The sequence below is a fragment of the Dipodomys spectabilis genome, unplaced genomic scaffold, assembly GCF_019054845.1.
Source record: "Dipodomys spectabilis isolate Male_0828 unplaced genomic scaffold, ASM1905484v1 ptg000051l, whole genome shotgun sequence".
Lineage (NCBI taxonomy): Eukaryota > Metazoa > Chordata > Mammalia > Rodentia > Heteromyidae > Dipodomys > Dipodomys spectabilis.
Window position 1 is genome coordinate 7,771,799 of NW_024870728.1, and position 12,720 is coordinate 7,784,518.

General features: G+C 40.3%; 1 protein-coding gene and 1 long non-coding RNA gene across 3 annotated transcripts in view; one reads left to right on the forward strand and one right to left on the reverse strand.

The window, feature by feature from the left end:
- Positions 1–10,398, forward strand: part of Ap1s3 (adaptor related protein complex 1 subunit sigma 3) — a 51,790-nt gene extending 41,392 nt beyond the window's left edge. For both annotated transcript variants that reach the window (XM_042679257.1, XM_042679258.1), the window contains exons 4-5: positions 4,920–5,057; positions 9,954–10,398. In XM_042679257.1, the coding sequence (XP_042535191.1) occupies positions 4,920–5,057; positions 9,954–9,989 (174 nt within the window). In that variant the 3' untranslated portion in view covers positions 9,990–10,398. The remainder of the gene's footprint in view (positions 1–4,919; positions 5,058–9,953) is intronic.
- The window catches only part of LOC122107494, a 337,519-nt gene that overhangs the window by 24,960 nt on the left and 299,839 nt on the right, over positions 1–12,720 (reverse strand). The gene's annotated exons all lie outside the window — the stretch shown is intronic.

A 12,720-nucleotide genomic window follows, 5' to 3' on the forward strand; every position in this document is an offset into this window, starting at 1 on the left:
GGGCACTGTTCCAGAGCTTCTTTTGCTCAAGGCTAGTGCTCTACCACTTAAGGCACAGCACCACTTCCAGCTTTTTCTGTTTATGTGGTACTGAGGAATTAAACATAGGGCTTCATGCATGTTAGGCAGGTATTCTACCACTAAGCCAATTTCCCAGACCGAATTTGTACATATTAAATCGACGGCTCCTGAACTGGGCTCAGGTGGTTCATGCTAGTAATATAGCTGTAGGAGGATTAAGGTTCAAGGCTAGTCCAGCAAGAAGTTCTTGAGACCCTCATCTCCATCAATAGCTAGGTGAATGGTATATGCTTGTTATCCCAGTTATGGAAGGAAATGCAAGCAGGAAGATCAAGGGACAGTTCAGCCTGGACAAAGGATGATACCCTATTTCAAAGGTAACAAGGCAAAACAAGCTAGAGGCATGGCTTAAATGTTGCGCAACATTGCCTAGCAAGCATTAAAGCCTTGAAGTTCAAACTCCAGTTTGAATTTGAATAAAAAGTAGATACTAAAACAAGGCTGCTAAAACAGTCCGTGAAATATTTCCAACACATTCATAACAATGTTTTTTAAGGCAGAATTTGACTCTTCTACCATCACTATTTTGCTCTAATTTGATATGTTTGGCACAGAACATTCCAGTCACTGTTGGAGGAGTACCAGGCGAGACAAAGTTCGTGTGCACTTGGAGGGTCCCCAGCTGCAGTGGAGTGGGAGAACTTGACTTTAGGTCTTTGATTTGGATACTGTATTGTGCATGATTATCCGTTTAATTACTGTGAACTAACTGAGCCCTTGCTATATATTGCTCTTGTCATGCCACACAAAAGAAAACTGAAAGTAAACACCTGCACACAGGCACACAGACTCACACACATACCTACAAGCTGTTACTGCCCCATTATCATTACCACCTTTTATTTTTTCCCCATAGCATTTATTACATTATCTAATTATCTTGTTTATTTAGACATTGTCCATCCTTTCCTAAAGAAATGCAGAGACTCTGTCTCTCTGTTTTCACTGCTATAAATCCATCATTGAACACATTGTTTGTAACCCAGAAAGGCTTAAAATATAGTTGACATCTGATGTGAAAAAAATGGATGCTTATATTTCCTAGTTAAGAAGGATCTTCTTTCTTTAAATCTTCTCCATCCCCTAAGCTTTCCACTGTGTATCACTCTGGCCCTAGACAGTCCCTCCCATTTTTGTCTGAGACTGGGACTTGAACCTCAGTATCACCTGAGCCACACCTGACCCACTGACTTTCCAGTGATGGCTGCTGCTACCAGTCATTGTCATACATACCTCTCGGCATTCTCTTCTTTGTTTTTATTTAGAGTATGCTTTACTTATTTATATGCATCTGTAAAATTTATAAATCCTACTAACTGTATGAATACCTTTGTCTGTACCATTTCCAGCCATACTTTCCAGATGAGGATTAATTTGTGTTTTTATAATTATGAGTGAGGCTATATATTATTAGATGTATGTGGGTCCTTTTCTTGTTTTGACTTGTCCATGAATTGTTTCTTGGTAGCCTATATTATTATTATTATTATTTTGTGATGTTTAACTTTGGGATTTGTGAGACTTCTTTCTCTATTAGGGACATTATCTCACTCTCACTGTGAATATCACACACTGTTTCTTGCCATAAACGTTATGTCTTAATATTCTTTGATATTTGATTGGACAATTATGTTCCACTGTCATTCAAACTCTTGAATGAAAGGTTAAAGAAAAGTTCATTAACTGAGGATTTGATTGCCTCAAATCATTTTTTCACTGATGGTAGTTTTTAGGAAGTCTGGTTATTTAGCAAATATCCTGTGAACAGATACTAAAAAATTACAATTTGCCATGTATGTATGTGTGTACATGTTTATTTATGCATATTCACTATATAGAGAGATATTGAGAGAGACAGAAATAGAGTCTTTTAAGGGAGAAAGAGAAATCTATCCATTCATCCACCATCTTCTTCAATCTTTCTATTGTTCATCTTCTATTTGTCTATCTCTATATCATACATCCATATATCTGTGTTCCATCTATCTTTTAATCTACCTGTCATCCATCTATCTATCTGCTTCTTGATAATTTACTGTTGTTAGAATTCTAGCAAATGAAGAGGCTATAACCTTTGTGGATGAGTTAGCTGTTTTTCTGAGCTGGTCATTTATCACTGTGAGATTGTATACATTTGTTCATATACTTCTACATTCATTTGAATCTGTCAACATAAATCATGTTCTATGCCTACAGTTTGAAAGTGAATCCTAAATATATAGAGCAACTTGCTAAACTATTAGCACTCATTTTGCATACAGTTATAACACTCAGAAGAATCAGAGTTATTTATCCCCATCATAATGAAGACACAGAAATCCCATGGTTGTTGACTTGTTCACTTTCTCTATAATCTTTGTATCCCCCTATTGTGCCCCACAGTGTGCCAGATAGGAGGGATATGAAGGTAATAAAGAAATGTCTTTGCTTTGGCCTGGATCTCAGAGGAGTGCTTAGTGATTGACATCTAGCTAGGCATGTACCAGTACAGGCAAGATGTGAATGAGGAATCATTTTTGTGGAATCAGAATGGGAAGAGGATTTGAAAATCTGGTGTCCTTGGCCTTTGAATTTGGTCTTGAAACAGGAGCCTGATTTCACTATCAGGAGAATAAAGAAAAGGGCATTTGGGGGAACATTCCAGGAATTGCTGGAATGTGTCCGGGCAAAGGCCTGAAAGCACACTGCAAGTTGACAAGAGCAACTGTAATGAAGAGTGGATGCTGGCACAGGAAGGGAGAGACAGGGTCTGGGCTAGGTGGTTCTTGTATGCCATGCTGAGAATTAAAACTTCCTTCTGAACATTAGATCTCCTCTAGGGGAGGAAAACAATAGCATTTTAGCACAGTGTGAATGATAGATGGCTTTGAACAGCCATAGACTCCATGTGGAAGGTGATTGCAAGAGTCCAAAGAAGTGTTGCAGGCCTGAGCAGCTTTGAGGTGGACAGCAATGGGCAAGGTTAGAGGTTTACTCAGTGAGGAGTTGGTGACTAAACAGAGTGCAAGGCCAGGAAGTGAAAGGAACGAAAGAAGAGGGAAAATAAGAACTCTACTCTCATATGAATGAAACAGAAAGAGGCTGCAGCTGCTAAGCAAAATAGGGACTAAAGAAAAAGGGGGTGCTTTTCCAGTATTTAACGAGAAGGTGGAGACTCTGGCCAGAATGTAGCAACACGCAGCAGAGGTACTTACGTCTATTGGTCTGATGGCTATGTTTTAGACACTCCATAAACACTGGTTAAAACAAATGCGAGGTGTGAGGGAAGGGTTAGGTAAAGGATCCAAGAAGCCTTCTGAGAAACAGTTGTCAGAGATGCTGGAGGAGGAGAAAGACAGGGGGACCAGCAGTGGGTGGCATTGGCAAGATCAAGGGAGCAAAGGGAGAAGAGACTTCCAGGAAACTAAGGAGCAGCAGGTGCTGCTGAGCCCTGGCTGTAGAGAACTGGAAACTTTCAGTGAGAACACTGGAAGAGAGCAGGCAAATGTAGATGGAAAGGCAATGCCAGGTGTCAGTGAGTTGCAGCATAGGAATGGAGGAAGTGAGCAAGGGAAGTGACTGCTTCACTGCTTTCTGGTGGACTCAGTGGAAAAGGAGTTCTACTTGAATTGGAGGAATGAATGCCCTTCTTACCGTATTCACACACCAAGATCTGTGTCTCTGTTGATTGGTCACAGTGGATTTCTATGTGAAGTCCCCCCATACCCAGGGACACACACACACACACACACACACCCAGAAAACACACATACACACACACCCCGAAAACACACATACACACACACCCAGAAAACACACACATACACACACACACACACACACAAGCATCAAAGTGTCAGCAACAGAAGGGAATCTGCTGACCCATTCTACTAGCTCAGAAGCCCAGGGTCTAGGCCTACACAGAGTATTCTAAGTAGTCTTTCAGAAGACTGTAATACACTCTAATGTTGGAAAGCTACTGATATATGGCATAATAAAGTAAGCTTCTGAGCGTTCTACAGCCAAGAGGTGAGATTTCTAGCCCAGGAGGAGGAGGAGGTGGGAGGAGTTACCTTCTTCTGAATGGAGGCTCAGCTTTCACTGGACACAGGGGCTGAGTGGCCACATTCCTCTACCCAGTCTCCAATTGCCTATCCCTGTGTAAAACATTTTTACTTTTTTTTTTAGGTCTCCTCCTTCATTTTTATTTATATATTTTTGTAAGCATATTATTATATTTAATTACAATTATAAATATATTAAGATATTTATATTTTATTTTTTATATTTTAGAGGTGATATACAGCGGGTTACCTTTACATACATATCCAGAAATAACTACACTTCTTTTGCGTAGTGACATCTATTCCCTCACTCTCTCCCATTCCTTCTCTCCCAGCTCCACCCACAAGCTGCATAATTTACTTTCACCAGTGTCTGGTGCAGCCAGTGCACTCCTCTGCTGCACTTTTCCACCCTTTTCCCTCTGATTCTGTACCCTCCTCCCACCCTCTCATCGATGTGGATGTGAATCCTCCTTATATACGGTAAAGAATACAGAGTCAACAAGAAAAGAAACAAGAAGAGTCCTTTGTTTCATATCTTTGGGGTTTGTTTCAGCATGTATATTATTTTATATACACAGGAGGAAGTGCTTGGGTATTGCACCATTGTGCTTCTCTCCTAAGACTATAAGGGCATTTACTTTTATGAAAGGCCTCAGATTCATTGGCCTTACTTTTCAGTCATTAAAATGCCATTTTGTCTCTTGGCTGCTGTTGGAGAAGCTGGGGACCATGGTGATTGCTGCTGCTGATTCTATTGCAAATTTATCCGAACATTTGTTTCTGTCCCGCCAGGTCTGCGAGCTGGATATCATCTTTAATTTTGAAAAGGCGTATTTTATCCTTGATGAGTTTATAATAGGTGGAGAAATTCAGGAAACATCCAAGAAAACAGCTGTCAAAGCCATTGAAGAATGTGACATGTTACAGGAGGTTAGTACTTTGGGGAAGAAGAAGAAAATGATGATGATATTTTTAATGTGAGTCAATACTGGGTACTAACCTGTGTATTTTCTTCTAATACATGACAACTGTATTAGCTAAGTTACTTAATTCTACTGCTCTAACACGTAGGTAGTATTGCTTTCCCACTTTTCAAATGAGTAAACTGAGACATAAAGAGGTTCAATAGCCTTCCCAGTTTCAGTAAGTATGAAATCAAGATTGGAACCCAGGCATTTATATTCCTGGGCCTTTGCTTGTCCTGTTTGGCTGAATTTTTGATGTGAGGCTAATGCATCTTCTTTGAAAAAATAATTTTATGAGACGTTAAAAAAGGGATTTTATTAAAATATCTGTGTGGCTCTGTGAAGAATAGCAACATGTAGTTATTTCATTGCCAGGAATATTATAGAAGGTGGCATTTCTCATTTTAATTAAAATTTTTTATACCTCCTGGAAAGGCCTTATGTGTGCTGCTGGTGGCATAAGGAAATGGGAGACTCTGTGGCTTGCTTGCCCAGTGTAAATGGGCGCTGAACACCCATTTGGTATAGCTCTGCATTGCGATTCATATAAAATCTCCTGGGGCTTTTCATTTTCTCTTCCTTTTTTGGTAGTACTGAGATTTGAACTCATACCTTGTGCTTGCTAGGCAGGCACTCCTCCACTTGAATGATGCCCTTCCCCCCCTCACTTTTTTTTTTTTTTTGCTTTTTAAAAAAAACTAGAATCTCATATTTTCACCTACGGCAGGCCTCAAAGCATGATCTTCCTACATATGCCCCTTTTCTCAAGTAGCTGGATACCAAGTGCAAACAACCACATAGGGCTTGTTTAGTTGAGATGAGGTCTGTACCCACACTGGCCTCCAATCAAGATCCTCTGATCTCTGCCTCCATAATACCTGGAATTGTACCATGTCAAACCTGGGACTTTTCTTGTAGCCCCTTTAGCCCTCCAAGAACATAATGAGGAAGAACACTTCACTGCCCATTGCCCACCAGTTGACATGATTGTGTTTGGGGCCCGGATTCTGTTCCAGTTCTGCCACCAGTGTGTGTCCCACATCAGTGAGTCTTTCATGTCCCTGTTTTCATAACAGCTGGTCAGAGGGGGGATTCTGAGCATTGTCATGAGCCTCTTTAAGATTGGTAAAGAAGCCATTCTTCCCACTATTAGAAATACATTTCCCAGCAGATGTGTTGGCATTGGTCAGAGCTGACAGAGAGGGAACAGTCATGGGGGGTGGATATGAAGAAGGACAGCAGCGTCAGTGGGCACTGTGAGGGCTCCAGTGTGGGTTAAGGGGCCAAAGCAATCACTGCTGGTGTTCTCACCGCTAAGATTGCATTAAACACCTTGATGTTTACTCGCTTCTTCCCCAAGATACTAGAGAAATCAGTGATCTGGAAATTCCATAGAACAGCATTTCTTAAAATGCTGGAGGGGGGAGTAGGAGATGGAGGTTATTTACAGTGTTGTCTTCAGGGTTCTTCAGGTGGAATCTCCTTTCAGAAGAAATGGACTTTTCACAGAGTCTTTGGTGCTTTTGTAATTAAAGCTTCCTAAAATAGACCTGACCTGGGTTATTTTGAAATCACCCCTCACCCATTAGAAACAGGTTTAACGAGCTTTCAGTGAATCAGATATTTCTAGTTCTGTTTAAATTGGGGAAGCAGGTGTTTCAAGACCCAGTGTTTTCACAATTAAGCATCAATTGGTGTTTTGTTTCCCTGGTGATGGAGTGGACATTCTTGGTAGGTAGGTAGGTCACAGGAACCTTGCCCTTAGCCCTGTGTCCTCTGTGATTAGGCAGTAAATGCCATGTCTGCCCTCAAGTTGCTCTTGTTACCAACACCTGCCAAATAAAGCAGGTTTTCCTTGTGACCTTTTGGGCTCTGGTACTCAATTTGGGGGAACATATCGAACAACTGAATTTGCCTCTCTGCTTCAGAAAGTTTAGGATGCGTAGGAGAAAACAATGTAATTGCATAAAGGAAGAAAGAATGGCTTCTTGGTTCCCTGTCCTTCGGACCGTGGAGTTACTGTAGGCATGGGAAGGCATCAGGGACTTACCTTCACTTCTAGAACAACTGTAAATCTTTAAGTGGCCCCTGGGATTTTTGCCTAGTCTCTGTTAGGGTGGGTGATTGTCTTCACAGTTTTAGTAAGAAGCCACACAGTCTCAAATTGCCAAATGCTCAATACTTAAGGCTTATTCTGAGATTATAAGGGCTAGAAATTGGTAACCAGTGAATAAGTAGTTTAATTTGGGGGTTGATTTATTGTAATGACAATGTGGGTAACAGAAAGTTTTAGAAGGAAAAGAAAAAGAGACGGAGGCAGGTACCAGTTTATCCTATAATCCTAGCTATTCCCAAGACTGAGATCTGAAAATTGTGTTTCTAAGTCAGCTTGGGCAGTAAAGACTATGAAACTATCTCTAATTAACCCACCAGTAAGTGAGGAGTTGAGCTGTGGCTGAAGTGGTAGAGAGTGCTAGCCTTCAGCCAGATGTGTACAGAGACTCTTGTGTGTGTGTGTGTGTGTGTGTGTGTGTGTGTGAGAGAGAGAGAGAGAGAGACAGACAGACAGACAGACACACACACACACAGAGGCACAGGCAGAGACAGGAACAGAAACAGAAAGTGTCGAGGCTGCAATTCCTATGGTTGCCACTGGGGACAGCAGCGGGTTAAGAAGGGAATCTCAGATGGTAGGTCAAGGTCAAAAAACAGGATACCAAAGCCAGGCACTGGTGGCTCACGCCTGTAGTCCTGGCTACTCAGGAGGCTGAGATCTGAGGATCTTAGTTCAAAGCCAGCCTGGGCAAGAAAGTCTGAGAGACTCCTATCTCCAGTTAACCAGAAAACTGGAAGTGGTGGTGTGGCACAAGTGGTCGAACTCTGGCCTTGAGCTGAAGAGTTGAGGGACAGTGCCCAGGTCCAGAGTTCAAGCCCCACAACTGACCAAAAAAAAGAAAAGAAAAAAAGAAAAAAGAAAGAAAAATAAGATACTACCCATGTAAGTGTGGATGCATGAGCACCTGCTTGCTGTACCCCAGCACGGCACCCTTCAAAGCAGAAAACCCAATCACAATGCAGTAGAAAGTCACAGCATGTTCCAGACAGAATGTACAAGAAACACAGAACGCTAGCTAAAAAGATGCAGAAACGGGTGGGGATACTAACTGCAGTGTGCTTTTTGGGAAGGCAAAGGTAGAGGCATCTTTTAAGGTTTTAAGTCTAGTATGGACAGTTCAGGTGGAAGGCTCAAGAAAATACCAACTCTTACATGTCTGTTCCGTGTGCTCTGAGTGACAGCTGGCTCAGTCAGGGCATGATCACCCCATCTGAGCACAGATGTGCTCTGAGTATTGATGATAACCAGACACCAAGAACAGAGAAGCCAGTGAAGTGCCTACCCTATGGTTTTTGATTGGCAAAAGCTCCTTTAAGTCTGCAAAAGAAGCCTGGTGATGTATTCATGGAACCGTTTATTCTAGTCAGGTTTGCAAAATCAAGATATTTTAATCGCAAAGACTTATGTAGCTGTACAGTAAATATAAGATAGAGAGGAGTGTCAAGCAGTTTCTTAGTGAAAGTAACATAAAATTGTGGAGTTTTTTCTGATCATCTGTCATCTTTTTAATATTAGCAATGTGCTGTAACTTTTCTAATTCTCAATACAAATTTTTACCTAATTTGTAACTGTATTCCTTTAAAAATGAACTCCAGGATCTACAAAATCAGCTCATGCTTTGTCCAGGATGATGCCCCCTATCCAAGTTAAAAGACATGGGTGACATCTTTCAGAGAAAGTCAGGGAGGGCCAACAGGCCAGTACTCATTTTAGGAGATCTAAGCTTTAGAAGAGCATGTGGGTGACTGAGTACAACTATTTCCAGCAGAGAAGCACTGGGATTCAGAAGAGAACAGGTGAACACAGGAGTGGAAAAAGCCTATTTTCTAACCCTGGTATCCCTGACAATCTTGCTTGGCCAGTGGCCTGATCTCTTCGGCTCGTGCTTGTAGTGTCTTTCCCAGCAAGTTGAAAGGAGTTGCATGGACTGAGGTGTAAACTTTAAAAAAAAATACCCTCAAGCATTGGTTGCTAAGTGAGGCTAACAGGAAAGAGGCAGGGGATTCCCTAAGGGTAACTCGCTGCCCTTAGAGCTCACGTGTTGATTCAACCTGGCACCGTGGTACTACACAGATGCCTGTGTTTGTAATAGGAGGCTGTGTAAGAGAAAGTCTATCCATCTTGTATGGTACAGGCTTTGTGACATCATGGTATAACTTCAGCTGTAATTAAAGCTTTTCAAACATTTAAAAAGTGCTGGGGAAAACTAATTACGGCCTTGGGCCAGGGCTTGTTAGCAAATTTGTTCACTAATGAGGAGTAAGATGGAGAAAGGTAATTTGTGTACTTTGGAGGAAGGCCTCTTCAAAACATATGGCAAGAATTCTTCAGAATCCTGGTATGTTTATGTTTCTTGAGTTGGCAGAAAGTATGATAAAGATACTCCACCCATGTTATACAAATCATTTCAGGCTTTCGTAGTATAAGTGCCTGGATGTGGTCCCTATGATCCATTTATCTTAAATCAACAATGATGTTCTTGTCAGCTGGTGAGCTAGCATTCCTTTGTCTCATTTTGTGAGCAGGCTTAACTTCTCAGTTGAAATATAAGTAGCTTCAGCCAAATGGTTGTATATGCATAGGATCCTCAAACATTGAATTACCTTTCTTGATAGAATGCAGTGTCACATGTGTCTCTGAAAAGCTTGTTTTCCATAGCAAAAAAAATAGAAAAAGAATTTGCAGTCCTCTAGAGGAGATAGTTTAATAAAGGGAAAATGGTTCTCATTCATTGTTCTCTTTCAGACAATGGAAGAATACATGAACAAACCTACATTTTAACTGTGCATCTACTTGAAGACTCCAAATGCTGCAAGTTGTGAATTTTTAAAAACTCAATGTTTTGTATCCAGTCCAGACAGAGCTTCTGGAATCATGCCGCAAATAACTTAAAGGGATTCTTGGTTAACTAGCAAAGATTCATGTTGTTTAGCATAATACTTTTGAAATGTCTGTGTCTATAGTATACTGTATATGAGTCCTTAATCTGCCTCTGTGTTGGAAATCACTGCTGTATAACTCAGCAGATTGAATAGTTTGTAATGTTTTAACTCCATGAGATTATTTGTAAGCTCATCAAAAGAAATAACTGCAATATATATTTTTGGGATTTGATTTTCTAAGGGATGAAAGTTAAACTATATTGTAATATCTCATGCTTATGAATATAAAGTAAACCTAATGTCATTAGTGCCTTTCCTAAGTGTTTGGTTTGTACAACCTGGATGCTAATTCAAAATAATATTGACAGTTAAGAGTTCCTGTATATTGCTGGACTTAAAAAAATATACAGAGAGAGACCAGATACAATGTATTTGGTATGGATGTCCTAAATTCATTTTTGTGTTTGGGACTGGAATTACAGAGAATAACCAAGGATCATAGAGGAGCTATTCAGTAGGTTTTGATGTCTTAAAAGCTGCTATCTAAGCTGGAGTTGTAATTTTTCTATTTTTAAAAAAAGACCTTTGATTATAAAGGACATAGCATTATATTTTCTCTTTCTTTCTTTCTTTCTTTTTTTTTTTTTTGGGTCCGGTCGTGGGGCCTGAACTCTGGGCCTGGGCACTGTCCCTCAGCTCTTCAGTCAAGGCTAGCACTCTACCACTTGAGTCACAGCGCCACTTCCGGCTTTTTTCTTTTTGCTTATGTGGTTCTGAGGAATCGAACCCAGGGCCTCATGCATGCAAGGCAAGCGCTCTACCACTGAGCCACCTTCCCAGTCCTAGCATTATATTTTCTATAAGCTATTTATTCAGGTTTTAAGACCTCAGAAATAATAATGTCTATGACATGTCTTACAGTTCAGTGATAGGGATTCATAACAATGGCAATAAATATTATTGCTACTACTATTTTAAAAACACCTCTTACATTCCAAGCAGTCTTAGTTGCTTGAGAAAGCTTCGCATGCTTTCGAATGCTAAACCTAGTATATTTGAGGTCAGTGTTTCTTGGGCTCACTTTGGGCATTGATTACTATGGCAGCGTAGATAGGAGGTGCATTTCTCCTTTCTCTTCCTCCTTCCCCTCCCCAAAGAAGTTATTTGCTGCTAGATGTTATTATTGTGAATCTGTCACCTTGATACTCCTGCAGATTCTGCCTAACCAGGCACTAAATGGGATCAGATACTATGAGGAAGCAGTCGTGGTCGCTGTCCTGGTGTCTCATCATGTCTTACTTGTGCTCCTTGAACGTGAATTTTGAGGTATGGTGTCACTCAAAGTAGCCTGGGCAGGAACCTTCTAGTGCTTCCCAGGACAAGAGCATACATGCTTACTTGTGGGGGCTATGGGAGAACCTGTATGGCAGATCCTCAGAGGATACAGTGGAAAATGATAGCTTTGATCCATCTCAGAAGAATGTAGAAGGAAAATGACCAATTGCTCATCAAAAGCATTTATTTGAAGGAAATAATTCAGATAGTATATGACATAATCAGTAGGCTTTTAGTTTCTAATAATTCCTCAGATTAATGAACTAGAGGTATAATTATGGCCTCAGAAATTTAATTAACCTTGTTTTTATTTTTTTATTTAACGTTCGTGTGTGTGTATGTGTATATGACTCTGAGGTTTAAACTCAAGGCCTCATACCTGCTAGGCAGGTGTTCTACCACTGAGCCACACCTCCAGTTCCTTCAACTTAAAAAATCTGGTAGAACTTGTTATTTTGCATAATAATTCATGTTATGTAAGTGTAAATTCATCAACATTTTTGTGATTCTGTTTTTGGATGAAGGTATCTCTCAAACCTCATCAGATGCTTTACAAATATTCTGGATAATTCCATATTTGGCACTTTCTTGTGATGCACAGGGGTTCTCATATTTGCTGAGAATCGCACACAGAAGACGATCATATTTATGTGGCACATTGGAGTAAATTTGAGGGATTTGGGGGGACATCTTATATGGGCCTAGGTGAAAATAATCATCATGCTTTCTTTATATTATATAATTATAAGAAAATTGCCAAGAGAAAAGAGATAATATTCAATTTGTGTAAAATTTTCAAATAAAATATTTTTAAAAAATTTCATGTCCCTTTAGCCGTAGTTTTTTGTTTGTTTTTGGTGGTAGGATTTGAATTCAGAAACTCAATTCACTTTAGCCATGCTAGAATTTTGCTGGTTTCTTTTTTGTTTGTTTGTTTTTGGAAATGGAGTCTGGCTAACTTTTCTTCCTAGGCTAGCTTTGATCCTTGATCCAACAGATCTTAGCTTCCTGAGAAGCTAGGACTATATACCTGAGCCAGCAATGCCTAGCTTAGATTGGGTTCATTTGTTTTTTTTTGTTTTGTCAGAAGGTCTCACTTTGGCCTTAGACCCTCATGATCTTGGACTGTGATCCTCTTAACTCTGTGTCTGGGGTTACAGTTGTGAGCTATCATGCCTAATTTGTGTTTTGAGTTGCTCTAACAGTGATCTTCCCAAGCTCCACCTCCCAAGTAGCTGAAATTACCATTATTCCTGGCCTCTAATAATTCTTTGGAATCATATTATTATAATACC